Source organism: Anoplolepis gracilipes, chromosome 3 (genome assembly GCF_047496725.1).
Source record: "Anoplolepis gracilipes chromosome 3, ASM4749672v1, whole genome shotgun sequence".
Classification (NCBI taxonomy): Eukaryota; Metazoa; Arthropoda; class Insecta; order Hymenoptera; family Formicidae; genus Anoplolepis; species Anoplolepis gracilipes.
The window spans coordinates 17420638-17447743 of NC_132972.1; the positions used below are offsets into that span (position 1 = coordinate 17420638).

At 37.5% G+C, this 27106-nt stretch overlaps 2 protein-coding genes, 3 long non-coding RNA genes and 1 pseudogene across 8 annotated transcripts; 3 read left to right on the plus strand and 3 right to left on the minus strand.

The window, feature by feature from the left end:
- Positions 1-3820: 3820 nt before the first annotated feature.
- On the minus strand, positions 3821-5363 carry LOC140663993 (uncharacterized). The gene is made up of 2 exons (XM_072888632.1): positions 3993-5363; positions 3821-3878 (listed from the first exon to the last, which is right to left on the minus strand). The coding sequence occupies exon 1, from the start codon at positions 5237-5239 to the stop codon at positions 4178-4180; it is 1062 nt and encodes a 353-aa protein (XP_072744733.1). The 5' UTR covers positions 5240-5363; the 3' UTR covers positions 3821-3878; positions 3993-4177.
- Positions 5364-6447: 1084 nt separating this feature from the next.
- On the plus strand, positions 6448-21585 carry LOC140663786 (uncharacterized). Of its 4 annotated transcripts, none has more exons than XR_012046329.1 (5): positions 6448-7152; positions 15822-16120; positions 16291-19321; positions 19392-19522; positions 20831-21585. It is a non-coding gene; the product is annotated as an uncharacterized lncRNA (long non-coding RNA). The 4 variants fall into 4 exon arrangements; XR_012046331.1 differs by having other exon boundaries at positions 15839-16120; XR_012046330.1 differs by lacking the exon at positions 6448-7152 and adding an exon at positions 15006-15172 and having other exon boundaries at positions 15839-16120.
- LOC140663530 (uncharacterized) lies at positions 8220-10266 on the plus strand (annotated as a pseudogene).
- LOC140663787 (uncharacterized) lies at positions 13223-14711 on the minus strand. Its single transcript, XR_012046332.1, has 3 exons — positions 14573-14711; positions 14232-14365; positions 13223-14030 (listed from the first exon to the last, which is right to left on the minus strand). It is a non-coding gene; the product is annotated as an uncharacterized lncRNA (long non-coding RNA).
- On the minus strand, positions 15053-17243 carry LOC140663788 (uncharacterized). The gene is made up of 3 exons (XR_012046333.1): positions 17200-17243; positions 15682-15749; positions 15053-15181 (listed from the first exon to the last, which is right to left on the minus strand). It is a non-coding gene; the product is annotated as an uncharacterized lncRNA (long non-coding RNA).
- A 414-nt stretch (positions 21586-21999) lies between the features above and the next one.
- On the plus strand, positions 22000-23816 carry LOC140663613 (uncharacterized). Its single transcript, XM_072887869.1, has 3 exons — positions 22000-22077; positions 22651-22774; positions 22898-23816. The coding sequence occupies exons 1-3, from the start codon at positions 22000-22002 to the stop codon at positions 23758-23760; spliced, it is 1065 nt and encodes a 354-aa protein (XP_072743970.1). The 3' UTR covers positions 23761-23816.
- Positions 23817-27106: the final 3290 nt, after the last annotated feature.

The following is a 27106-nucleotide window of genomic DNA, read 5'->3' on the forward strand; positions in this document are numbered from 1 at the left end:
AACTGTCTAATACTTTTTTAGCTGGCTCCCGCGCAGTGATGTCAGAAAAGTTACGCGGCTCCCGACTCACATGACGCACACCAAGCGCGAGCCGTGTATATGTGGCGCCGAGCATGCGCAGAGCTCACATTTACACGGCTCGCGTTTGTGTGTGCGTCATGGAGCCGGCAGCCGCGTAACTTTTCTGGCATCACTGCTCCCACGCTCTATTCTATCTTCTCTCTGGTATTATCATGGTATCAGATTGATACCATGATAATACAGAGCATTAATGATCGATAGTAGAATGCTTCGAAGAATTTTCAAAAGTGCAATATGTGTCTGCCTGTAAACCAAAAGTATCGATTTTTCTTTATAATTTGCGAATTCAAAAAGGATGTTTCTCGAAAATAAAATATTTGGTTGCCCTGAAAAGGGCAGATTAATTATTTTGAAGTAATTTTCTTTTTATAATAAGTGTTTAAAGTGTCCGCCGTTCATTGTGATAAAAGCTCTCATACGTCTTAATAAATTTTCTTGAGTTTTCTCCATAACTTCGTCCTCAATGGAAAATATAGCATGATGAAGTTTTTCATTTAATTCTTCGACGTTTTCAGCAAACCGCCTGTAAATTATTTCCTTACAGTAGCCCCACAAGAAAAAATCCAATGGATTGAGGTCTGGAGATCTTGCAGGCCAACGTATCGCGTTATATCGGCTCATCCAACGTTCGAGAAATTGCTGATTTAAAAAATTTGTGATCATTCTTGCGTTATGTGGGCCAGCACCGTCTTGTTGAAATATAATTTTATTTCTATTTAATAACGGTATTTCTTCCAAAAAATCTGGCACATTTTCTGCCAAAAATTGCATATAGGATGCGGCATTTAATCTTTCTGGAAGAATAAATGGATAATATTTTTTATGCATAATTCCAGCCCAGACATTCAGTTTCTAACGAAATTGGTAATTTTTGAGTCGTGTCGCTCGAGGATTCTCTTCGTTCCACACATGCATATTGTGCGAATTAAAAACTCCTTCTCGTGTAAACAGCGATTCATCGCTGAATATTATGCGAGAAGGAAATTCTGCAAGATCTTCAGACCTCAATCCATTGAATTTTTTCTTGTGGGGCTACTGTAAGGAAATAATTTACAGGCGGCCTCCTGAAAACGTCGAAGAATTAAATGAAAAACTTTATCATGCTATATTTTCCATTGAGGACGAAGTTATGGAGAAAACTCAAGAAAATTTATTAATACGTATGAGAGCTTGCATCAAAATGAACGGCGGACACTTTGAACACTTATTATAAAAAGAAAATTACTTCAAAATAATTAATCTGCCCTTTTCAGGGCAACCAAATATTTTATTTTCGAGAAACATCCTTTTTGAATTCGCAAATTATAAAGAAAAATCGATACATGTAAAAATACTACACATAAACACTATATATATATATATATATATATATATATATATATTGTATATATTGTGTTTATGTGTGGTATTTTTACATGTATATATTTATATTTAAATTCTTAAATTATTATATGTGTGTATATATATATTATATTTATATATATGTATGTATGTGTCCATTTTAGTGTCTCTTTTAACTTTAATATAAAAATATAAGTCTATAAACAGAAATACACAGGGTAATACGCACCTATATAATTTACAGCTAATATCGTTAATTTAAATATAAATATATACATGTAAAAATACCACACATAAATACAATATATACAATATATATATATATATAGTGTTTATGTGTAGTATTTTTACATGTATCGATTTTGATTTACAGGCAGACACATATTGCACTTTTGAAAATTCTTCGAAGCATTCTACTATCGATCATTAATACTCTGTATTATCATGGTATCAATCTGAACGATAGAAGATAGAATAGAGCGCGGGAACAGTGATGCCAGAAAAGTTACGCGGCTGCCGGTTCCATGACGCACACATAAGCGCGAGCCGTGTAGATGTGAGCTCTGCGCATGCTCGGCGCCACATATACACGGCTCGCGCTTGGTGTGCGTCATGTGAGTCGGGAGCCGTGTAACTTTTCTGGCATCACTGCGCGGGAGCCAGCTAAAAGAGTATCAGACGATTAAAAAGAGATAAAGTCAAGTGACCTGGCTATCCTTGTCTGTTAGCGCATGCACAGAGGAGAGCGTACAGCTGGGTTCGCTTTAAAACAGGCCTGTAGTTGGTTTGCCCATTTCGGCCGATTTTGTGCACTGGCATCCCCACTCCTCTTATTTCATAGCAACTAGATTACTCGCGGAAACGTAAGACGCTCGAGCTCAGGAACGATATTAGCTATAAATTATATAGGTGCGTATTGCCCTGTGTACTTCCGTTTATAGACTTATATTTTTATATTAAGTTAAAAGAGACACTGAAATGGACACATACATACATACATACATATATATAAATATAATATATATACACACATATAATAATTTAAGAATTTAAATATAAATATATACATGTAAAAATACCACACATAAACACAATATATACAAAATATATATATATAGTATTTATGCGTAGTATTTTTACATGTATTTATATTTAAATTCTTAAATTATTATATGTGTGTATATATATGTATATATATTATATTTATATATATGTATGTATGTATGTATGTGTCCATTTCAGTGTCTCTTTTAACTTTAATATAAGAATATAAGTCGATAAACAGAAGTACACAGGGCAATACGCACTTATATAATTTACAGCTAATATCATTCCTGAGCTCATTCATCTTACTTTTCCGCGAGTAATCTAGTTGCTATGAAATAAGAGGAGTAGGGATGCCCGTGCACAAAATCGGCCGAAATGGGCAAACCGGCTACAGGTCTGCTCTAAAATATCAAAAACTGCGCATTACGCATGCGCGAATAGACAATGACAGCCAGGTTACTTGATTTTGTCTCTTTCTAATCGTCTGATGTTTCCACTTACATGATTATACCTATGTGGCTCCCGCGCTCTATTCTATTTTCTCTCTGGATAATGCAGAGCGTTAATTATCGACAGTATTATACCGTGATTTATCAATTGATTTATCGATTGCAGTTATCGACTTAACGGTCTTCAGTGTAAATAAAGCATAATCTCTGCTTGTAATTGCGTGTAATGTGTATTTTTTCTTAATAAAAATAAACCGCGAAATCGCTCGTGAGAAATAGTAATTAATAGTAATAAATGATCAGTGATTAAAAGTAATAAATCGATTTATAAATCAAGTGCGTGAGTAAATTCGATACGTGATATCAGAAAGAAAAATTTTATAACTTGAATCGGAATGGATTTGTCAAATGTGAAGTGCAGTGTAAAGTGTTATTGTTTATTCCCGGTTCCCGGTAAAATTATTCATCCGTCAAGCAGAACATGGAATGAATCCAGTCAGAAATGAAATTTCGAAATGACATCGAAAAGATGTCAAAGTCGTTTCATCGAAATAATATCAATTTAAAGATCGATTTTGACTCAATCGTGTCCGCGATTTCGAACAAATTTCGAACATCGAATCAATATTGATTTGATATCAATATTGTATTTAATAATAAATTACTGTATTAATATTTAAATATTTTAGCTGAATTATAATAATAATAATATATATATGTATATATACAGGGTGGACCATTTTAATCCATCCAGTCAAATATCTCGAAAACCAAGCCCGGGAGAGAAAAATGTTTCAGACAAAAGTTGTTTGGTTTCGAGGGGGCCATAAGATGGTACCATTGGTTTGACCTTGAAGAATTATTTGAAGGTCACATGAAAGTCACCTCAATTTTTTTAAGTGGCATCCCCTATTTTTTATTACATATTCTTGTAGCTGACCTCGAGAGCTTTCCAAAACACTATAATCAAATGTTTCTTTATTTAGTACTTTTCGAGTTATAAAGCTCCAAAGTTGCAGTTTGAAAAAATTCAAAATATCGTAAAATATTCACTTTCCGATAGTCTTATCTTACATGATTCAACTAGTCAAGGCAAGATCTGGACATGATCTAACCAGTAAAGATAAGATCCGAGTATGATCCAGCCAGTCAAGGCAAGATTTGGACATGATCCAGCCAGTCAAGGCAAGATCTAGGCATGATCCAACCAGTAAAGATAAGATCCGAGTATGATCCGACCAGTCAAGGCAAGATCTTTATCAAAGAAATTGTTCAAAATTATCTCCATTGGCTTGAATATGTAATTCCAACCTATTTTCGAAGTGTCTGACCGTTTTGAGTAAGACAGCTCGCGGTATATTTGCGCAAGCTACTCTTATTCTCTCTATCATATCTTCTCTAGTTGTAAGCGCATGCTCATAAACCACATTTTTAATATACCCCCATAAATAAAAATCAAGTGAAGTTAGATCAAGTGATCGTGGAGGCCATGCGATGGCCCCTCGTCGCCCAATCCATCTGCCATTGTATTCTCGATCTAGATAAGCTCTCACTATTGCCGCATAATGGGGTGGCGCCCCGTCCATTTGTATCCACATTCTTTGACGTGTATGAAAATCAACGTCTTCAAGCAATTGTGATAAATGATCCCTGAGAAGTTCCAAAAAATTTACACTATTAACATTTCCTTCAAAGAAATAAGGACCAATCAAGAAACCATTTATAATACCACACCAAACATTCACACTCCAGCGATGTTGATTATCCTTTTGTCTATGCCAATGTGGGTTAACATCCGACCAATAATAGCAATTATGTCTATTCAATTCACCATTATTTTTGAACGTCGATTCATCAGAGAACATAACATAATAGAAGAAATTCGGATCAGCTCGGATCATCTGTTGTGCCCATTGACAAAATTGTACACGCAACGGCATATCTGCTTGAGTAAGAGCTTGTGTTACCGTGATATGGTAAGGATGGTACTTTATTTTCTTCAAAATTCTTAAGATCGTTGTTCTCGGGATACCAATTTCTCTAGCCATAATACGACTACTTGTATGAAGATTAAGATGAATGAATGCCAAGATAACGTGCACACGCACATCATCTTCATCATACTCATGATGTGCTCTTTGACGTTCTAAACGACCTTGGCGAGCTCTTAGTTCGAGGTCCCGGATTGTAGTATGATTCGGATGTTGTTCTCTTTCGGGGTAACGATTCCGGTAAACTCGCGAAGCTTCATGATAATTTAGTTGACATTCTCCGAGAACAAGGAAAATATCAACAATCTCTGAGGGACAATAATCAGCCATAGGTATTGTCGGCAGACGTAAGCCTCTGATTGTGAGTAATAAAGTTTGATACTCCGATCAACAGTGGAAGAGATTTTCGTAATCAATTGATTCCTAAATAGTGACAAATAAATTTTCTGATCGATATTTTCTTTGGAAACAATAGAGGGTATATTATTTCAAATAGACTATTTGAGATGCGTAGGACATCAAGAACAATCAAAGGATCAATCAGGTTTGTACTTCTGTGAACAGGATTTGTAGCAATCGTCTACATGGGCCGATTATCTGTGTGTGTGTAAATGTGGGATGTGTATGTATAAGTGTGTGTGAGATATGTGTATGTGTGAATTTATGCGGAATGTGTGTGTATATGTGTGTGGAGTGTTCGTGTGGTGTGTGTAAGAGCATGTAAAGTGTGTGTACATGCGTGTAGGTTATGTCACATAACCTATGTGTGAGTGTGTGTGGAATATGTGTGTAGGGTGTGTGCAAGTGTATGTAAAGTGTGTGTACGTGCGCGTGTGTGTGTAGGGTATGGAGCATGTTCGAATTTTACCTTTACTGGCTGCATCATGCTCAGATCTTGCCTTCACTGGCTGGATCATGTTCCGGTCTTGCCTTGACCGGTTAGATCATGTCCAAATCTTGCCTTGACTAGTTGAATCATGTAAGATAAGACTATCGAAAAGTGAATATTTTACGATATTTTGAATTTTTTCAAACTGCAACTTTGGAGCTTTATAACTCAAAAAGTACTAAATGAAGAAACATTTGATTATAGTGATTTGGAAAGCTCTCGAGGTCAGCTACAAGAATATGTAATAAAAAATAGAGGATGCCATTTAAAAAAATTGAGGTGACCTTCATGTGACCTTGAAATAATTCTACAAGGTCAAACCAATGGTACCATCTTATGGTCCCCTCGAAACCAAACAACTTTTGTCTGAAACATTTTTCTCTCCCGGGCTTGGTTTTCGAGATATTTGACTGGACGGATTAAAATGGTTCACCCTGTATATATATGTCCGGTAAATATTTTTACTAATAATATTATGGTTATCCTGCATGACTTTAATAGTAATTATTAATTATTTAAGAAATCAAAATTAAAATTTCTTGACAAACACAAAAACAAAATTATTAAATATAGCAAATGTAATCAAAAGATATATTCCCGTTTATCCACATTAATAGATCATTAATACACAGAAAAAATCATATTCTCATCTTAATATACCACTTATTTTTAAAATATTTTCCTCTAAAATAAGCACCAAAAGGGTTTTCTTAACTAAAGACAGAAATCCTCTAAAAAGTAGAAAAGTATTAGATATTCTTAATATGTAAAAATATATACACTTCTTGTTTTGAGGCTTTCGCGACCATTAGTCTAAACTGGGGACTTCCGGATGGATGCCGCGTGAATAAACATCGTAATCCCAAACGTTTCACAAACGTTGCAATTTGCATCTTCAGGGCTAACAAAACAGCCCCGATACTGAGCTCTCTTGGGTTGGGGTCCTTATATCTTGCAAAAAGTTTTTCTATCTACGGGAGAAATATACCGTTTTGCCCTCTAGTGGTGCGAGCGCAAATTAAGGGCAGTGTGTCAAATAGAAGATATTCTTAAATTTAAGATATTCTTAAAATTATTACGTAAAGAAGGAAATATTTTTATTCGTTAAGAATATTTATTAAGGGGACTTGTTAAGTATATATTTCAAGGAAATCATTTTTTCAGTGTAAGCATGCAATGAATAGCACATGAGAAAACTGATATTAATTCGATATTGAATCGATATTAGTATAATTTGAACGCAAGCCGAATATAGCCGCCATGATACTTTGATGCATTCTAAGAGTATCGACATCGATTCGATATCTTTTTGACTTTTCATTTCTGACTGGGGAAGACATCGAATCTGTGAAAGGTAAGTGAACGAATGAATGTGTACGTGAGAGAGAGAGAGAGAGAGAGAGAGAGAGAGAGAGAGAGAGAGAGAGAGAGAGAGAGAGAGAGAGAGAGAGAGAGAGAATTGTGTATGTGTACAACAGGAGACTGTGCGTAATCATCGCGTGTATTTGATCACAAGAATGGCCTCGTAATCACAGGTCGCATGGTGAGTTGCGCTGCCTCTGTCTACTTTCCGTATTTGTCCCGTGATTCGTTAACTATTTTCTTTTATAATTTAAAAACTAAGCTTCGGACAAAATTTTTATAAAGGAAAAATCGTTTCAGAATTAACTCAGGAATACGTCCTTGCAAGGACACCTGGGTTATTCTGAATCACCCTGCATATATTCAAGATTGTATTTTCTGAGATAACAAGCTTTGCATTTTAAAAAATAGAATCATGAATTTTTTCAGAGGATCAAAAGAACTGTTTAAAAAATATAACTAATAATAATTATGATCATACATATATATCTTATAATACAATAAAAAATATTTTTTCTCAAGATGGTATTATTTTCTGAGATGACAAGCTGATTAGCATTTTTAAAAATAGAATCATGAATTTTTGATTTTTACTTTAAAATTATAGCTACCACACACTATACATATGAGACTTTTAAAAATATTTTTGCATTTTTAAAAGTAATATAGAAATATATTTTAGATGCTTCAGTCTATATTTAATGTAGAATCGTACATATATATTTTATTAAATTTTGAAGATAATTTTTTTTTATTTTTATTTTTCAATTATACTAAAGTAGATTAAGTTAAAGTATAGACAAATAATTGAATTAAAATTAATAAACAAATAAAACATATAGTGTATGTGTTTTAATGTTACCTACTTCACCTAGGGTGCGTTCCGTTTCTTGCATGATGTGCATAGAAGCATGAAAGTTTGTTCCGTTTCTCTTCATGCGCACTCCCTGCATGCATGGTCCAACTTCTGTCAAGTGTATTGCTCCGCCCCTTCCGGTGCATGAGACTGCATGAAGTGCCTCACCTCTTGAGCAGAGGCAGCTCATGCATAAGCGAGAAATGGCGGGTAAAATTATACAGGTGCTTGTTGGTGAAAAAGAAGAATTGTACAATATTACAGTATCGGACGAAGATTACAAGCAAATAATGAATGGAGGTAAATTAATAAGATTTTCTTATTCTCTATTAGGCGCGATATCGAATAGATATTATTTTATGTCATATATTATATATTACTAAATACTTCGATTTTTTTATTGATTGTTATAATTATCAATTTGTTCTGGACTTTTTTTACATACTTTAATGCTGGCTTATTAGCCAAGCGCTAAGAAAAATTGTTTTAAAAACCAGAGAAAATTAATAAAAAAATGTTACGTCTGAGGGAGAGTTAACCTATGAAAAAAAATAATTCTAAAAATATTAAGGTTTATCTTTTGATGTTTTGCTTAAATAGTTGTTTCTTGTTGATTTCTAGATCAAGGACTACTTAAAAAGATAATTTCACAAGAAACGGAACGAAGAAGTATCAATATGGTTCAACACTTTATTAACGAAGATGCTAATAACCAAAATTTATAATTAAAATAATTTTAATAGCACTTTTGAAAGTAACAATGCTGAAGAAAATCAGAAATCAGATGAAAAAGAAACGTTTAATTGGTCAGAAAAAGCTGTCTTGCTGTTTTTAGAACTTTATCGTGAAAGAGAAAATAAATTTAGTACTGAACTGAAACGTCATAATAAACTATGGTCAGAGATTGCTTCTGAAATGAAGAATTCAAATTACGGTGTGTCTGGTGTACAAGTTCAAAACAAAATGTCAAGCTTGAAAAGAACATATAAAAAAATTAAGGATTCTAATGCTAAAAGTGGCAATCATAACAGTACTTGGGTGTATTATTCTGTTATGGATTCTTTATTTGGTGAGAAAAGCTGAGTTTCTCCTGTAGCTGTAGCAAGCAGCGATAGAAGTACACCCACCACTTTCGAATTAGCATCTTCGTTATCTTCAACGTGTAATTCTGTATCATCCATGAACTTTGCATGTGAGAATATTACTTCTTCTAAATCAAAGAAAAGAGAAGTAGAAGCTATTTTAGATTCTTTTATATCTGATTTAAAGAATGAAAAAGATCAAAAAAAAGAAGAAAGAAATCTAGAACGAAAGGAAAAGAAAAAAAGAAAAGAACAAAGATGGGAAGCTTATAAAACAGAAAAACGCGAAATGCATAAAGAAACATCTGAAATTCAGAGATCTCTTGTTGATCTGTTAGGAAAACTCATAGAAAAAAAGAACAAGTAACTTAAACATCATTTTTTATGCATTGAAAAATCTTCATTGATGTAAGAAATAACTTCGGTGACATTTAATTAATATTAAGATTTTGATTTATTTTTTTTATTTTAAAAATATAATTTAAACCTGTTAGAATATAAAGATTAATTATATATTTTTGTTTATTTTGTATATTATGTCTATTACAATACTTGGAATTATAATTCTTATAAATATTAAAACATTACATTACATATAAACTTGTTACGTCCAGGCCCGTAGAAAGGAGGGAGGGTCCCGTTAGCACACATCTCGATAGCACACAACCATACATATTGACTGATGCCTAGGTTAGCCAATCAGAAGGTTCAATTGTTCATTGGCCAATTAGCATTGTGCGCTATCGGATCCCGTGCAGAAAGGATGGGTCAGAGGAAGGGCGTAACAAGAACTGTTCCGATGTCAAAAGTCTTATCGACGAGTGGCTCGGTCGAGCGAGCTGCAGGTTGGCAAACAGGTAAACGACGGGTGTCGTTATTACTCTGTTATGCAAACGCTCTCTCGGTGGTCCCTTTTTGGTAAGAGAATCGAATCTCTTTTACGCGGGACGGGACCAAGTGTGATCTTTCGCGTGGAGAGAGTGAGGGAGTTAAATAAATTTACCGATTATTTAATATTTAATTTAACATTTATTCAATTAATTCCTAATGTTATACATATAATCTTATTGATATCGGCTTTAAAATTATTTATATGAGTGTGTGTGTGTAGATCGCGGGTGTTACATAAGTACGGAGGTCATCAACCAGAAAAGAAGGGGAACGAGTGCGATTTTAAAGATTTTATTCTGGTTGGTATTCGTTACAATAGTTTATAATAAAAAAAAAAAATAATAAGGATTTGCGAAAAGTGTAATGTGTGTTACGGCGCGATTTCGACGTCCTCGAAGACGCTATCTATAAGGTTGAGGAGAGCGGAATCGGACATAGATGCAAGCTTCAATTCTAAAGAGGGGAGCGCGAAAGTGTCAAGATCTGCTGGAGAGTACTCCAAAGAGGAGTCGAGTAATTCTATCGTGTGGTTCGACGAATTATCCGAGAGGATCACGGACGAGGAATCAGAAAAGGTTGGGGGAGACGACGGCGGTGAGTCATCGGATATATCGATGACCGAAGGTGAAAGGGGTAGGGGAGAATATGATGGGGAAGGAAAATCTATTTCAGGGTAACTATGGGTAGATGGGAAAAGCGTCTTCAATGGGGTGGAACAGCGCGGGTACTGTGGGGAAGAAGGGGGAGAATCAAAACTGTTGGTTTCGCTCACGGTCGTGTCGTCCGATCTATGGTCTCGGTTAGCTCGCGAGAATCGGCGGGTCGGCGCGATTTTAGGCACTTTAAATAAAGAACAGGGTTGAATAAAGGGAAAAGAAACGACGGTAAAAGAGAGAAGGAAAATAGACTTACTACTTAGTAGTAATAAGTATTACGCAGATTCGTTACGTTTTAGCTGCTGGTCAGGTTGTGGCCCAGTTGTGGCTCTTGCTCGGCTGGTGGTCGTTGTTGGGCACTGACTCTAATAGCTTTCAAGATTTAATCAGAACTCCCGATATGTGAAACGAATTCCTTGGGTCAGCGAACGATCGGAATAAGAATGAGCGAAAGTAACTGTGCCGAACGAATCTAACGCTGTACTATCGACTGATTTGAATTTTTGTTTTTTTTTGTGACTGTAATTCGCGAGTCTTTCCTTTTTATATTAAATCTTGAGGGCGTGTTAACAATTTAGGGCGGGAGTATTTTTTGAGATTTCGACGTGTAAAAAGCTGTCGCTTGGTGAGGTCCTTCCCTTCTTATTTTTGATTATTGCTGATTGGTGAGCTCTGTACGCCCTCTTGGGAGATTTGGAGGTTTTTCATTTGTTTATCTCTTGAGATTATGCAGCTATGTTTGTTGTTTATTCATTTAGGAAATCTCGCTATCGATCTTTTCAGGCATTATGTTTAATGACGGTCCTTTTTATTGCGCGACTCTTCTTTTTATGACTGATCGGACGATTATTGTTTCGTTTTCGTGGGAGGAAAAATGTGGAGCGTAACAGTACTGTACAGAGTAGCTTATCGCTATTTAGAAATTTATTATAAACAGTTGTCACTTTAGATAGTCCGTCAGGCGAGCTCTCGAATGCTTCTTAAGTTTTTGTCGCTGTTTCGAATTTATGTTTGCAGTTTTGAATAACTGCTTCGAGTTACGGTGAATCTGTTTTATTTAAAATTCTTTTAGAGCAGTTCAAGTGTTTATACTTTATTCGATTTCTAAGACTTCTTTGGTTGTCTTATTTAGAGTTGGTCTCGCCTTACGGAGGATTGTTAACAATTTTATTGTCCACGTAACGTAAGATTCGTGGAGTGTGACTAAAGTGACAGCTCTCACGATTTGATATTTTACCGTAGAGCGTTCTAGGAATCACTATCTCTAAATGTTTATGCATTTCGAAAAGAAAGAATATAGTGAAGTCTACAGGACGTAACAAACTCATATATTTAATATTTTTCTATAAAACATATTAAATAAAAAATATTAAATAAAAGAGAATATTAAAGAAAAAAATGAAGAAATAAATAATTTTTTTTTAAGGAGAAGTATTTGGATGCGGAAACTGCCAATTAATGTGACAATCAACGCGATATAATTATTATGTTTCTGAAGGAACTCTTTCTGACTGATTTTCTTTTTCTTTTCCACAGTCGTTTTAATCTTCTTTATATTATAAATTTAGATTGTTAGTTAGAAAAACAAAATCTAGGTAAACAATATAGGAATGAAATATGTGTGTGTGTATGAGTACGTGTACGTGTATGAGTATGTGTATGTGTATGTGAATGCGCGAAGTTAAAAACTATTTAGAAAAAAAATGTGGCCCAGCCTATTCAATATTACACTATGTACCTGTTAACGCATTTCGCTTTGATTAAGAACAACGATGTAATAACTACTACGCTGATATAAGTGTATTTCGCATTCTTCAAAGCATGTCTAAAGAAAGGAGAATCCAATAGTTAATATTGTATTGACTTACTGTGATTTACTTAAGATACTGCATATTTCGTTATGTTTATGCTGTTATTTTATTCACGTATATTTTATTTATATGTACGTTATGTTTATGCTGTTATTTCATTCACGTATATTTTATTTATATATACATTATTTCTAAGTCAGAGTTAAGTTGCATCTAAAGCTGTGTTTTGTATCAATAATTAAGGAATATTTCAGTTTTTAATTTTGCGCGAAATCAAAAATTTGCTAAGTATTTAGAAAAAATGTGGCACAGCCTATTCAATATTATACTATATATTTGTTAGCGCAATTCACTTTTTTTTTAGAGAAGAACGACAATGTTGCTGTGTTCATATTAAAGTATATTTTGTATTTTTCAAACTATATCTGAAGAGAGGAAAATCCAAATAAATATTGCATTAATTTTTTTAAGATTTTGTATATTTTTTTCCTGTTTATATAATTCATATATATATATATATATATATATATATATATATATATATATATATATGTATATATATATATATATATATATATATGTGTATATATATATATATATATATATATGTGTATATATATATATATATATATATATATATATATATATATATATAATACAATAATACATATATGGATAATACATAAATATATAATACCTTACAAATAGTAATAAGATATAAAAAGTTAAGAATTAATTAATAGTATTTTTGAATACAAATAATTCTTGCACATAATAAACATCATAATAAACCGTTAATTTATGTTATGCATTCTTAGTTCGTGCATAATTCTGTTTCTTTTGACGTTGCCTAATTCAGCTCCATTGCCTATTATATCAGGTGTAGCGTTTTCTACATTTGGATATACTGCAACTCATCATTTCTTAGAGTGCAATATTATGGAGAATGCAGCAAGCTAATATTACTTGTGGAATTTTTTTTATATCAGTTAGGGGTAAGCAATCTAACAAAATACGGAACCGTATCTTTAATAATCCAAAAGCTCGCTCTATGGCTATCCTGGTTGAAGATAAACAAAAGTTATAATTTTTCTGAACTACTGTAAGATGGCCATTATCTCTAAATGGAACCATTACGTGCGGATGTATTGCATATGCAGAGTCAGCTATTATATGAGTGTCAAAAGGAAAGTATTCATTTGACATTTCAATATAATTAGTAAGTGCAGAATTTTTGAACACTCTTGCATCATGTTCTGAACCGACATGTCCTGCATAGCAGTGAGTGAAAACTGATTTTGCATTACATACCGCTTGTAAGCGAATCGCATAAAATTGTTTCCTGCATATGTATGACGCAGCATCTTCTTGTGGAGCTCTAATTTTAATATAAGATCCTCAAGGACTCTAATCACATTAGGAAAACCTCTTGCTTTCGTAAACTCTTCAATAGTGCGATGTAGCACTTCATCCTTTGGCCACTGAATGAATCTCGGTGCAAAGCAATGTAAGTTATCCTCCTTACTGCTCTGACAGCTGTTGCTTTACCAACACCAAATTGGACGTGTATTGATCTGTAAAAACAAACATATATGCTATACAACTCTATATTCAAAAATACATAAAAAACCTGCATTCTGATATTAATTGCCAATACTGAAAATCTATAATGTACATGATATAAACTATAAATTTTCAGTACTGGTAGTGAATATCGAAACAGCCATTATATTAATTTTATTATATTAATTAACTATGAGAATAAAGGTTAATACCTATAGGAATCTGGAGTAGCTAAAAACCATAACAGTTGCTTTCCTGGAGGTATTTGTTTTCTTCCTGTTGCGTTGACTTGACTTAAAGCTGGCCCAATCAATTGTAAAATCATTTCGTACGTTTCAGGAAACATCTTGCAAATAAGAAACATGACAATTTAAGGTTAACTATTTTTTTAAATTGCAATTAATTTCTATATTTATTATTTATTTTCTTTTATAATAAAACAAGACTTATATTTTTTAAGTACTAGTAGTGATGAAAGCAAACTTTCAAGTGATGAAAAACAAATCCAAACTCACAAAAAAGAAGTCATTTCTTATGTAATAATAAAACTTACCTGAAGTGTTCCTTGAATTCTTGTCGTGAATATCCTGGAACAACTCGTTCAACATAATCAAAAAGTTTTTTGGAAGGAATATTTGTTCCTCTGGTATTTCCTATCATAATAATACCATATATTGTTGACATTACTGTGTCTTCATCACTGTTACTTTCACTTTCATTGCTGCTGCTGCTCGATAAACATGAGTTTATTGTTGATATTTCATCTTCTTTTAATATCATAAAAGAAGATAAAATAGCAATAATTGAAATAATATGTGATTGCTCGTCCATCACGTTCATGTTTAATGCATGAAGTGCATGAAATCTGTTCCGTTACTAGAAGGCGCATGACCCATGCATGAAGTACATGAAGAAACGGAACGAGTTCTGCACTTCATGCTCTGCGCTGGGCATTCATGCCTTTCATGCGCGAAACGAAACGCATCCATAAAGAATCGTTCCGTTTCAATCAATGCGCATATTGATAGTGCATAGAATTTCCTAAACCCCCACCACTTGTCGCGCATCAGCTCTGCATCAGCTACCACAACTCAAACGTGAAGCGTTTGAGGTGCAAGTTAATGTGCCCGTGGAAAACAAAAGTCTTCTTATGGTGTGTTGTCTTTGGAAAAAATGGAAAAGGAATTAATAGAATTTCCCGTCATCATTGATGATACTAACAAAGTTTTTATCTATTTCTTAATAAAGAAACTATGTTTCATTAACAAATAATATTATATTTCTAATTCTGAATTTAAAATTATATCTTCATCTTCGTTTTCACTACCACTAGATTCACTACTGCTCATAATTTCGTTATTAAAATAATTATACATATATTAATAATAATACGTTAGCTAATAATTTCTGATCATTCATGGTAGCATCCATTTTTGATTCGCATCAAACGCATGGTAAATCGTTCCGTTTCTAAGCGCGCATCAAGCACATTAACGAAATGGAACGATATCAATGCGCGCAGCGCATTGAGTGTGATCTATGCGTTCAATGCGTGAAACGGAACGCACCCCTAGTATAAAGCATACGTAGTAAGATAAAAAGAAAAAGATAACTATAAACAAAAGAGTAAGATAGAAGGCACTGTCGTGATTGGTTACATACCTCACTCGCGCATGTGCAGTTTATTTTTATCCATGCTAAGACCCGTAGCAGAATGGCTGCCTTATAATCTTAAGACATAAAACAGTTATTGTGCGTTAATTTAAGACGAAGACTTAAATCATAAAAACATGTTTTAAAAGACAACTATTCTGCTAAGGCCCTAACTGATGAATACGCCAATACGCTACAATAATGAACTCGGCGGAACGACGGCGTATCAAAAACAGCGGAACGTCCGCGATTGGTCAGATTTTCGATACGCACAATCCGCGATACGCGTGATACGCTCCATGGGACTGCACTCTCAGACTCAGACTAGAGACGCTTAAAATAGGATTCCGGACAATATTCTAGTAAGAAATTAAATGGCGTCGTTGATTATATATAGTAAATATATATTCGTATGAAATAATAATATTTTGAAAAATTTAGTAAAAAGGTAAGACAATTTTTATTGTTTGAATTTTTACTATTTTAATTTATAAAAATATTGAAAAATTTATGTATGTAATATGAAATTTATATAAAAGTTGCATGGAAAACTATGTTATAACCTTACATTTTAAGATATTTGATTAATTGTTTACAATTGTAATTAATGTTTTTCAGAAGATGACGTTTTGTTGTGTGCCTTACTCAGCGAGAAATGATACATCAATTCAATCACGAATTGACCTTGAAATGATGATATCGAACACACATTGTAATTTATATCAATTCCAGTGTTTTCTGACCCCCAATTAGAGATGTTTTCGACGTTGAAATTACATCTAGTTGATCGTCATTTAGACGGAGTTTCGACATTATTTTGACCGTACTTTCGTATATTAATAAAGTATTTAGATAGTATATATAAAACTGGTGAAAGAGATGTCTAAATCGATTCGAGTCATTTACCGGAGTTTTGACATTATTTTGTCTGTACTTTTGTATGTCATTGATACAATTGCTATTTTAATCTTTCCAAAATCATTGTTTTAATTTTGGAAAAATGTTAAAATAATGTCAAAACTCCGTTAAAATTACTCGAATCGATTTAGACATTTCTCTCACCAGTTATATATACTATTTAAATATCTTACAAACAACAATTTTGTTAATAACGACATTTATTGAAAATTCTGTGCCGTAATATATACAAATAAGAGTTGTTTGTAATATACAAAGAACTATATGTGTGGTTTGTAATATACATATTGTTGTAATATACTATATAATTTTCGATTCTTATATATTATAAACCTTAATTCTATGTAGCTTACAAAAGTTGTGCTTATTATAAACAATTTTGTATTTAATGTCGGCACAAAGTAATTGTCTGCAAGGACACCATCACAAATAATTGTTTGTAAGGGCATAATAAGAGTATACAAATGATCATTTTTGCAGTAAAGTACGTGTCAGTAATATATTTCAAAAATAAATAAACAAATCGTAACAAATTGTTGTATACTTCCTCATTTAGGTTAAAGGTTAGGTGATAAAGGCAACACATCTTTCTCATGTATTAGTACTTACTGGACGTTCCGTAGACATATTATTACCAATTATGCAAACTCTTCTATTTTTATCATAAAAGCTGCACCGGCCGGCAAGTAACGAGCACAATAACATATAGTTCTGATATTCAGTGTTCAATTCTTCAAACAATGTGTGTGCGTATCGCGTAATAATGGCACGCGTGCGCGTACATTTTACGTTCGGAAAACATATGGTTTGAGATCACAGACTTCTATATAATACTAGACTGCTAACTCCTTATGTATAAGGCAGCTCTAATTTTATGTACAAACAAGTATGTATGACATCCTTTTCTGCGCATGCGCTGTGAAGGCGCGTGTTGCACGCATGTATATACATACTTACGTAAGTATGATAGACAAGCTGATATATAAAATAACTGCACATTTGTATCGCATAATTTAATATTTATATTTCTTACTTTTTTTACTAACACGACATGTGTTCTGACAAGAATTAGAGACCGAAAGCAGGTTAGAAGTACATGTACTGATCATAATGGCGTCGGCACATGCGCAGAAAGGGTCACCTTAGGGCGCGTTCGGAAAGACGCTATTAGCGCTAACAGCATCGTTCTATCTTTGTTCAACTTTTAATAAGTAACAAAGACAGAACGACACTGTTAGCGCTAACAATATCTCCCCAAACGCGCTCTTAGTACATAAAATTCGAGGACATTTTATATAAGCAAAATCTAGGGAGTTAGCAGTCTAGTATTATATAGAAGTCTGTGTTTGAGATGCTGTTTTTGTTCAACTTTTACTTAAATAATAGAGATAGATTAACACACTTTTAGCGTGTAATTAAGACCATATCAAAATTTAGCTGTAAAATATTTTAAAGTAATATATCTAACTATAAGTAAATTATATCTATATAATAGATTCTTAAACAATATATAAACAAGAAATATATATATATATATATATGTACAGTCGGACCTCTTATCCTACGACCCTCTTATGCTACGAAACCTCTTATCCTACGATAAAAAATCCTCATGCTACGACCGCGAAAGGGGAATTATACCCCCACTCTCAAATTTTTGTCGTAGGATCAGAGGTTTAAGGAGAAGATTCCGGACCAAAAATGTCGTAGGATAAGAGATCCGACTGTATGTAAATTAAATTAGAATTTACATATATTGATAATATATGTAAACTATATATGTATATATGATAAATTAATGCATAGAGAACAATATTTCTATTTAAAAACAAATACCTTTTTTGGACTCGTGATTTTTTATTCTTGTATAAAATCGAAATAAAGTCAAAATGTTGAAATTTTCAATATGCAAGAGTCACGAGTCCAAAAAAGGCATTTGTTGGTTTTTAAAAAGAAATATTGTTTTCTACACATTAATTTATCATTTCCATTATACATCGAAAAATAGATAATTTCGAATTCTGTTCGATATAAACACTCCGTTGACATGATATCGAGGACATTGACGTTGTTTCGACGTTGAATTGACATCAGCCTTCTCGCTGGGATTCGGCTTGCGTTTAAATAATACTAATATTGATTCGACATCGAATTAATATCAGTTTTCTCAGGTGCTATTTACTGCATGCTTATATTAATGATCTATTAATGTGGATAACGGGAATATATCTTTTGATTATATTTGTTATATTTAATAACTTTGTTTTTGTGTTTATCAATAAATTTTAATTTTGATTTCTTAAATAATTAATAATTACTATTTAAGTCATGCGGGATAACTATAATATTATTAGTAAAAATATTTACCGGACATATATATATATATATATATATATATTATAATCCAGCTAAAATATTTAAATATTAATACAGTAATTTATTATTAAATACAATATTGATATCAAATCAATATTGATTTGAGGTTCAAAATTTGTTTGAAATCGCGGACATGATTGAGTCAAAATCGATCTTTAAATTGATATTATTTCGATGAAACGACTTCGACATCATTTCGATATCATTTCGAAATTTCATTTCTGACTGGGGCAATAAAAGCGACAATGGCATTTCCATGAGGCATTTCCCAAAACATCCTGCAAGACGAACATTGTGGGCTAAAAATATTAATAGGAAAAATTGGAAACCAAATGATTCTTCATGCACTTGTGATGTAAGTACATGTTTAAATATTAATAGAATTTGTGAAGAATATATCAGTAATATTAATTTTTTATCAATAGGTTCATTTTTCAATAGAAATGTGGGAAAAACTTCGTGTAGATGGTTAAAAAAAAAATTAAAGTGTAATGCTGTGCCGATAATTTTTCCTTTGCCAAGTAATAGTACAGAAAAAGATCCTGTCTCTTGCGAAGTACGTATTTATTATGAAAAATCTTATTTTTATGAATAAAATATATGATTATAATTAATAAAGTATAATATAGTATAATTAATAAAAAAAATATAGTTATTAAATATGTAACGAAACGCCCCCCGTTACTAAAATTCCCGACAAAACGACCGTCGAAAGTCCGCGGTCCGGTGAATATCGACCGGACCAAAGCGGAGGCACCGTGCGCCCTTTTTAATGTACCAAGATTCGCGAGATTTACGAAAGGGAAATCTCGGCGCGTCCGAGACTAAGTCTCGCTCGGGTACCGACCGACCGAACCCGAGAACACCCGAGCGCGAGATGAGATCTCGAGACCCGCCGAGGAGACAAGCTCCAGCGACCGAGAATGGAGACGCCCGACCGAGACACATGTGACGCGCAAACAAGATAACGGCAGAAGTTTCAGAGAAAGGGGAATTTTCACAGTATAAAACCCGCGCAGCCTCCACGATCGGGACTAGATCTCCGAATCCGGTGCTTTGAGACGGGCTTTGCCTCAGAGAGCATTCCCGATCCAGCTTCCACAAACACACTATCCACGACTCCCGCTTCCCCGACAAAGCCTGAGCGACCGTGATGGAGCGTACTCCGCCCCTATTGAGAGTTCTCGATCGCCCGGGACCATCCTGACCTCCCAACCAAAACCGCGGGTACACCGGAGAGGAGAGTACTCCCCTTCCGCCGAGAGTTCTCGGCAACCCACCCGCCAGAATCCTAGCCGTCTAGAATATCGGACCCAGCAGGTCCAGGGGTAGAGAGTGAGCTGCCTGTGACGAGAGTTCTCGTCGTCCGATACGCGACTCATCCCCGCGAACCTCCTCTCCCGCGCATACGGCTCGCCGAATCTTAATCGATTCACGGCACGCGAGTCAATATTTCGGCAACCATAAGAACTGGCACGCGCGACTGAAAAAAACCCCGGCGATGCCCGACCGGCAAAAACTCGGCGACCGTAAAAATCGCCACGCGCTGCACCGCTAAGAATAGAGCGTCCCGTCGGGCACGCACGAGCGCTGTCCTTAACGCAACCCGCCGAGCGACACTCACCAGCATTGTAATTAGCGCATTCTCACACTGTACATAGCACACACACACACACACACCCACACTCTGTATATAGCCACAACATCGTACAATAAACAATTATACTTCACAGCAACAACAATTTTCGCAGTGTCTCTTTCCTCCCGGAGTTACGAACCCTGATCCCGGCGATCTATCCGGCTAATCATCGAATAACGGGGGGCCGTTATAAATAATTAACAAAGAAAATGTTTTTGTTCTCAGGTAAATGAAAGAACAGAAATACGTTGGAACCTCAATTGCATCAGCTAGCAATTTTTTGGAGGAAAGTACAGATAATAATTCATTTTTTATAGGAAAAATGAATCATATTAAGCATGAAACTTTAAAAAATTGTCACACTTTAGCTGATAAAATTATGAAATATTTTATTAAATATAGAATTAAAATTAGTTGTGTAAAAGAACGTCTGCGACGACCACTTTATAACAGCAAAACTATGGCAATGCATTCTGTTGTCAAATTTTGATTATTTAATAAAGAGTATATTTAGAAGAGTTTCTCTTTATTTCCTGTTTCATCAAATTAAAATTACCGCCGCACTTGGAATGGAATTTCGACACAATGATTAGTTGCGCCATTTCCTTTCTCGACCAATGAAACTGCCGACACGATCGTCCGGACTCCTATTTTAAAGGTTTCTAATTCAGACCACTCAGACTCAGTGATGCCAGAACGTGTACATGTAGCACCGAGCATGCGCAGAACTCACATCTACACGGCTCGCGTTTGTGTGTGCGTCATGTGAGCCGGAAGCCGGGGATTCGAGCTTTGACTGTGGTCCTGTGCACATCGTCTCTGCCTTGATTGTGATTTCGGAGTGCTTTATCTTTCAATTAGCTCTTTTTAGAGCTCTTCTTTATTCTGCTTTCTGCTTCTAATTCTCTTGAAGACTTTTTTATTCTTCTGCTCGGATCATTTGCCTCTGATCTTTATGCTGCGATCTCTGCCAGGCCTTTCTTTCATGGATGTTACACGTGGCATCTGCTGCCATTTTCGGAATCGTGCTTCTCCTTGAACCTTTACTTTCTCTTTTTCCATGTCTCTTCCTCATGATCCTGGAGGGATTCCTCCTTCTTCTTCCTCCTCATCTAGTTTGCCTATTTCCCAAGCTTATCTCCTAGAAACTGAAAATGCTGTTGAAAATCTCGAGAGCGTCCCGTTTGACCACGTCACGATTGACCACAGTCACTTATATCGACCGATGACCCTAGGCATCGGTCGATATAAGTGACGATTAACCAATCAGAGAGCCTCATTTTAAACTGGCCAATCGACGACGTGGTCAATAGACTCCCACCCAAAATCTCAATGCTATCTCTAACTCTTTCCCTCCCTTCCCTTCCTCTCCTGATACGCCTATGCCTTATAAGATGGACCCTGAAGTTAGCTTGGCTTATGAAAACTTAGTGAATGCTGCTCCTGGTGAAGGTATCCTCCCGCCTGCTCAGGTAAGGAACTTTTTAAAGACAAGTATTTAAAAATGAGTGGTACTTCTCGTAAACTTACATCTTTCCTCCACCCCTCCTCTCATACCTCCTCTTCTGCTAAGGCTGAGTTACTGGATATTATAATGATCTCTGAAAGCCTCATGGATACTCAATCCTCTCCCTCAATCTCTTCTAACAATGCCAATGCTTTTAGTAATAAAACTTTTGAAAAAACTAATGATGTGCAATTTAATTCTTTCCTTTCTTCTGTCCCTACTCCAAATAACTCCTTAAATATTAACTCCTGCTCGATCTCTTCTTCTGCTGTTCAAATTAACCCCTCTCCCTCCTTCTTCCCATCCCATTTCTCCCCTCAATTAATTAATCGATATGATGGATCTAGGTCCATATGAAGTCATTATCCAGCCTCTCGAAGGGGGGAATACATCTCTCCACCCTCTTACGGTTGGCCACTTTCTCGTTAAACTTAAACATGATATCTTAGAAATCAGGAAGGTGGGCTTCTCGAAGGTCCTCGTTCAGTTGAAATCTATGACAGCTGCTAATAACCTAGTTACCTGTTCTGTTTTACAGTCTAAGAACCTTAAAGCTCATATTCCTGCTTACAGGATCTCCAGACAGGGCTTCATTCGAGATGTCCCTTTGAATGTAACAGAGATAAAAAGGAAATTCTTTCACCATACGAAATTTTATCAGTGAGAAGGCTAGATAGGAGGAATCCTCGTTTTCGCCTTCTTGTTCACCTTCTTCTCCTGGCAAAGACAAATTTATTTCCTCCAAAACTGTATTAATCTCCTTTAAGAGCCAACTCTTACCTAAGCATATCTGTCTTTTATGGTTAAATACGATGTTAATATTTTTGTTCCTAAGGTTGCCTCTTGTTTTTCTTGCCTTCGTTATAGACATTCCAGCCTTCAATGTAAGAGCTTTTCTAGATGCCGCCATTGTGCTGAAAAGTCTCATGGGGATCAGGTTTCATGCCCTAAGGCTGATTTACCCCTGCTTTGTGCAAACTATAAGGGTCCTCACAGAACTTACGACTCGCAGTGCCCTGAATTCTTGGTTCAAAGAAGAATTTGCGAACTCTCTGCTATCAAAAATGTCCCTCTTTCGGATGCCCGGGCCGCTATTCGTTTCTCTCGCAAAAATCCTAAATCCAATTTTAATTTTGACCTCTCTAATTATCCAGATTTGGGTAACGTATCCACTCTTGATATCCTTTATTTTACAGCTCTTTCATCTACATTTCCTTCTTCTTATCCTCTTTTTTCTTACGCTGAAGTCGCTCGTCCTCTCCCTTCTTCCTCTCGTCTTACTGCTCCTAATTCTAATAAGAAAAACTCTCGCACTCGTCCTACTTTTACTCTTAATCCTTCTTCTGCACACCAAGGTACTAGGCCTTCTTCCCTTCTTCTTAATTCTATTCCTTGCCAACCCTCTTCTCACCATTCTTCCTCTCCTCCTACTTCCTTCTTCTCCTCTCCCAATTCTCTCCTAATTGCTCCCAATGGCCAATGGCCTCAATCCTCCCTTAATGGACTTGCTACTATTCAATCTCATAACCTCAATCCCTCTTCCTCTTCTCCCTTTTTTTGCGTCAGGAAAATGCTTTATGCATCTCCCAAGGAGCGGGAAAACTTTCCGGGGGTATGTGGGACTCCCCTTATAATCGGGGTATACTAAAAACCTGACGACGGTCCTACTCGGCAGTTTATGGTGGGTGGGCCCTAGGGTCGCTTTCGCATTCTACCAGGATCCACCCCCGCCTATCCCCCCCGGATAGTCGGGGGGGATTTCCTTCCTTGACGCACCGCTGAGTAGAACCTCAGCGGTGCGCCATCGACGGCGTTGTGGGACTGCCACAAAGCGCCGCCCCCTTCCTCGGGCCAAGGTGCAATGAGGAGTGGGTGTTCCCGCACACACCCCACTTGGCTCCTGGTGGGAGGTGAGAATGTGGTTCTCACCTCCCCTCTAATGGCCGGATCTTTAGGCCGGTTCGGGGCGAGGGAGGTCTTAAAGACCCCCCGAGTTCACTGCCCCGTGGGGGAGAAGGGGAAGATTAAACCTTATCCCTTCCTACTCCCCCACGACCCCTTCATCCGTTTGGATGAGGGAGTCTAGATTCCCCTGGGTGGGGGCACTCCTCCATTACCTCCATAATGGAGGTGGCCTAGATTTACCCTGGGGAGGGGGGCGTCAGAACGGTCCCCTCACTCCACATCAGAGGTCACCACAACCTCTGGGGTCACCACCGCCGGAGGAGACTCCTTCGCATGCGACGGGAGCCCTTTTCTCCTTTTCTTCCTGCTCTCCCTCTCCATAGGAGGAGAGGAGCATGTCTCGTCCCCATCCAGGGCGTGGTCGGCGGGAACACCCAGAACATCAGCGCATAACGCGCCTCTGGGTGTCTCCCGACATCCCCATCCGAGGTGACCGGGAACGTCACACCGCTAACGCCGGTCGCCTCGGTACACCTCGGACCTACAGGCGGCACCAATGTGACCCCCCTGAGGCATTAAAAACACCTCAGGGAGCCCATGGTGCCACTCCCTTTCCTCTTCCTCTCCTTTTCAGGGGGAGAAGGTTGGTCCGGAGGTCCCTTACCCCTTTTAACGGGTGGGATTTCTCCGGAACCAACCCCTTGCTCTCATTCCTTCCTCCGCACCCTTTCGCCGTCACCGCAGCCCACGAGGGCGGCACGGCGGCCCCTTCACTGGGTGCGGAAGAAGTTGGGCGATGGTATGCCCGAATCTCTTGGCGGAGTCCGCTTAGCCCTAAGGCCAGAGCGGACTCCACCTCGAGCCTCACTATTTTGGAAAGGGACTCCACATCCCCTTGGGAATGTGGAGCCCCTGCGTTCCCATGGGTCTCCGTTTGGAGGCCCGTGGTTCGCGTTTTACACGGGACCGGCCGGGCTTAGTGCCCGCGTCCCGTGTCGCGAACCTTACTTCTACGTGGAAGCATCCCTAACCTCCACTTGGGGGGCTTCGGGATCTTCCACCCCGGTAAAACCGTTTTCTTCAACAAACCGCTCTTCCTCCTCGACAAAATTGTCGAGGAGTTCGAGCAGTTCGTTGGCCAGTTCCGCTTCTCTCCTAGGTTCCATGCTCTCCGACCTCTTCACTTTTTCGTAAAATAAGGAAGTTTTCGTGAAGAGGTCGGAAAAGAACACTGCAATCTCCCTCCATGCGATCGCATGTTCCTCCGGGGGTCTCGCATCCGTTAGGATGAAGGGGTTTTGTATTCCCAAGTGGGCGGGAATTCTCTGACACCTCCACCATCTCCACCTCCTCCAGGAGAATGGTGATGTCAGATCCTCCAGGGGAAGGGGCCGATTCCATGTCAATCTTCCCCTTTTTCATCATCAAGCAAGAGGCCTCCTCTTCCCTCGGTGCAAGCTCCCAGGATCGAGGAGTGTCCCCCTCATCACCGGACGGAGCTGCCACATGCCTCTTCCTTCTCCCCCTTTTTTCCCCCCTTACCCCCCATTGGACACTTCAAGTCCAATGGAACACACCACTCCGCCCCCCAGGATATGATCGGAAGGCACTCCCGTATCACGCACACCCGAGAGTGCCTCGGCATCCCCATTAGAGGTGTCTGGGGAAGCTACACCGGTAGCAACGGTCCCCCTGAAACACCTCCCTACATGCAGCACCAATATGGTCCATCCTAAGGCATTTAAAACACCTCAGGGGGCCATTCCCGCCGCCCCCTTTCCTCCCCTTCCTTTGGGAGGAAGGTTGATCAGGTTGGTCCCCACCCTTAACAGGAGAGGACTTCCCCTGAGTCAGCCCCTTCCCTTTTCTCTTGTCACCACCCCCCCATCCACAACCTTGGCCCATGTGAGCACAGTTGTCCCCGTATGGGGGGCAATGGATTCCAGGTGTCTCCCGACCGCCTAGACTTTTTGGTGGAGACTTCCCAACCTTGCGGTTAACGCAGTCTCCACCTCTGTCCTCACTAGACCGCAGAGGAGCTCCGCATCCATAGAAGAATGCGAAACCCTTGCAGCCTCGCAGGTTTCTGTCTGGAGACCCACCGACCTCCTTTCGCACGGGACACGAGTTTGGCCACCCATGTCCCGTGTCCTAATCCCCTGACGAAGTTGGAGGGTCTGCTGGACCTCACCCATCAGATCCATAAAGATCTACTAGAGATCATCTAGTGCCTCCTCGTCACCCTCGGCCTACTTATCCGATTCCACAAGTCCTTGAACCTTTTATAGGCCTCCATATAGGCGATGCCGAGCCTATTCCATAAGGCGATAACCTCTGCCCCCGAGGGCCTCACTTCAGAGCCCTCGGGTAGCCCCTCGCTGGATGACGAGGGGAACGGGGACAATCTCCCCCCTCCCGCCGTTCTATGGTATCCGAACCATCCTTTACCATCCCATTTAAAGACTCGCTCTTAGCACCCTTCGGGATCACCCGGGGGTTGTGGGTCCTAAAACCCGACAACCACACCGGGATCTTCCTCCGGGTGAGCTCCCCACCACGTCAAGGTGGCGAGTCATCGGGGAGGGAGGGGGGTTCTCTTCTTCTATCCTAACCCCATCCGACTCTTCTTCCTACAAATTAGAGATTCAACAAATCATTCAATTAATCAACGTGGCCAAAGTTTTCTTTCAGAATCTGGAGCCACTTTTAAAGATTCTTGGTGTTAATGAAGATATCCTCTTTGCTCTCAAGAGAATTAATTCCCCTTCTTCCTAAATCTTTTAATGTCTCCCTTCCCTCACTTCTCACTTGCTTCTCATTCATCGTCTCTTAACATCCTTCAATGGAATTGTCATTCTATTTCTAATAAAGTCGACCTTCTCCGTTGTATAAATAACAATTATGACATCATTTTTCTTTCAGAATCTTGGCTCACGTCTTCTTGCTCCTTACATCTTCAAAATTTTTCCATTTTTAGACAGGACAGTCCCACTCACAATTTAGGTGGACTCGTCTTGGCCATTAAAAACTCTATACCTTACAAATTGATCAATAACTTTTTTTCTATTCCTGGTCGTCTGGATAGCCAG

Bases quoted from the DNA above. Each gene is read 5' to 3' on its own strand.
- LOC140663993 (XM_072888632.1), bottom strand. From the start codon at position 5,239: ATGGCTGATTATTGTCCCTCAGAGATTGTTGATATTTTCCTTGTTCTC.
- LOC140663613 (XM_072887869.1), top strand. From the start codon at position 22,000: ATGGACCCTGAAGTTAGCTTGGCTTATGAAAACTTAGTGAATGCTGCT. The intron at 22,078-22,650 runs GTAAGGAACTTT...TCTGTTTTACAG, and splicing joins GTATCCTCCCGCCTGCTCAG to TCTAAGAACCTTAAAGCTCA. The intron at 22,775-22,897 runs GAGAAGGCTAGA...CTCTTACCTAAG, and splicing joins CCATACGAAATTTTATCAGT to CATATCTGTCTTTTATGGTT.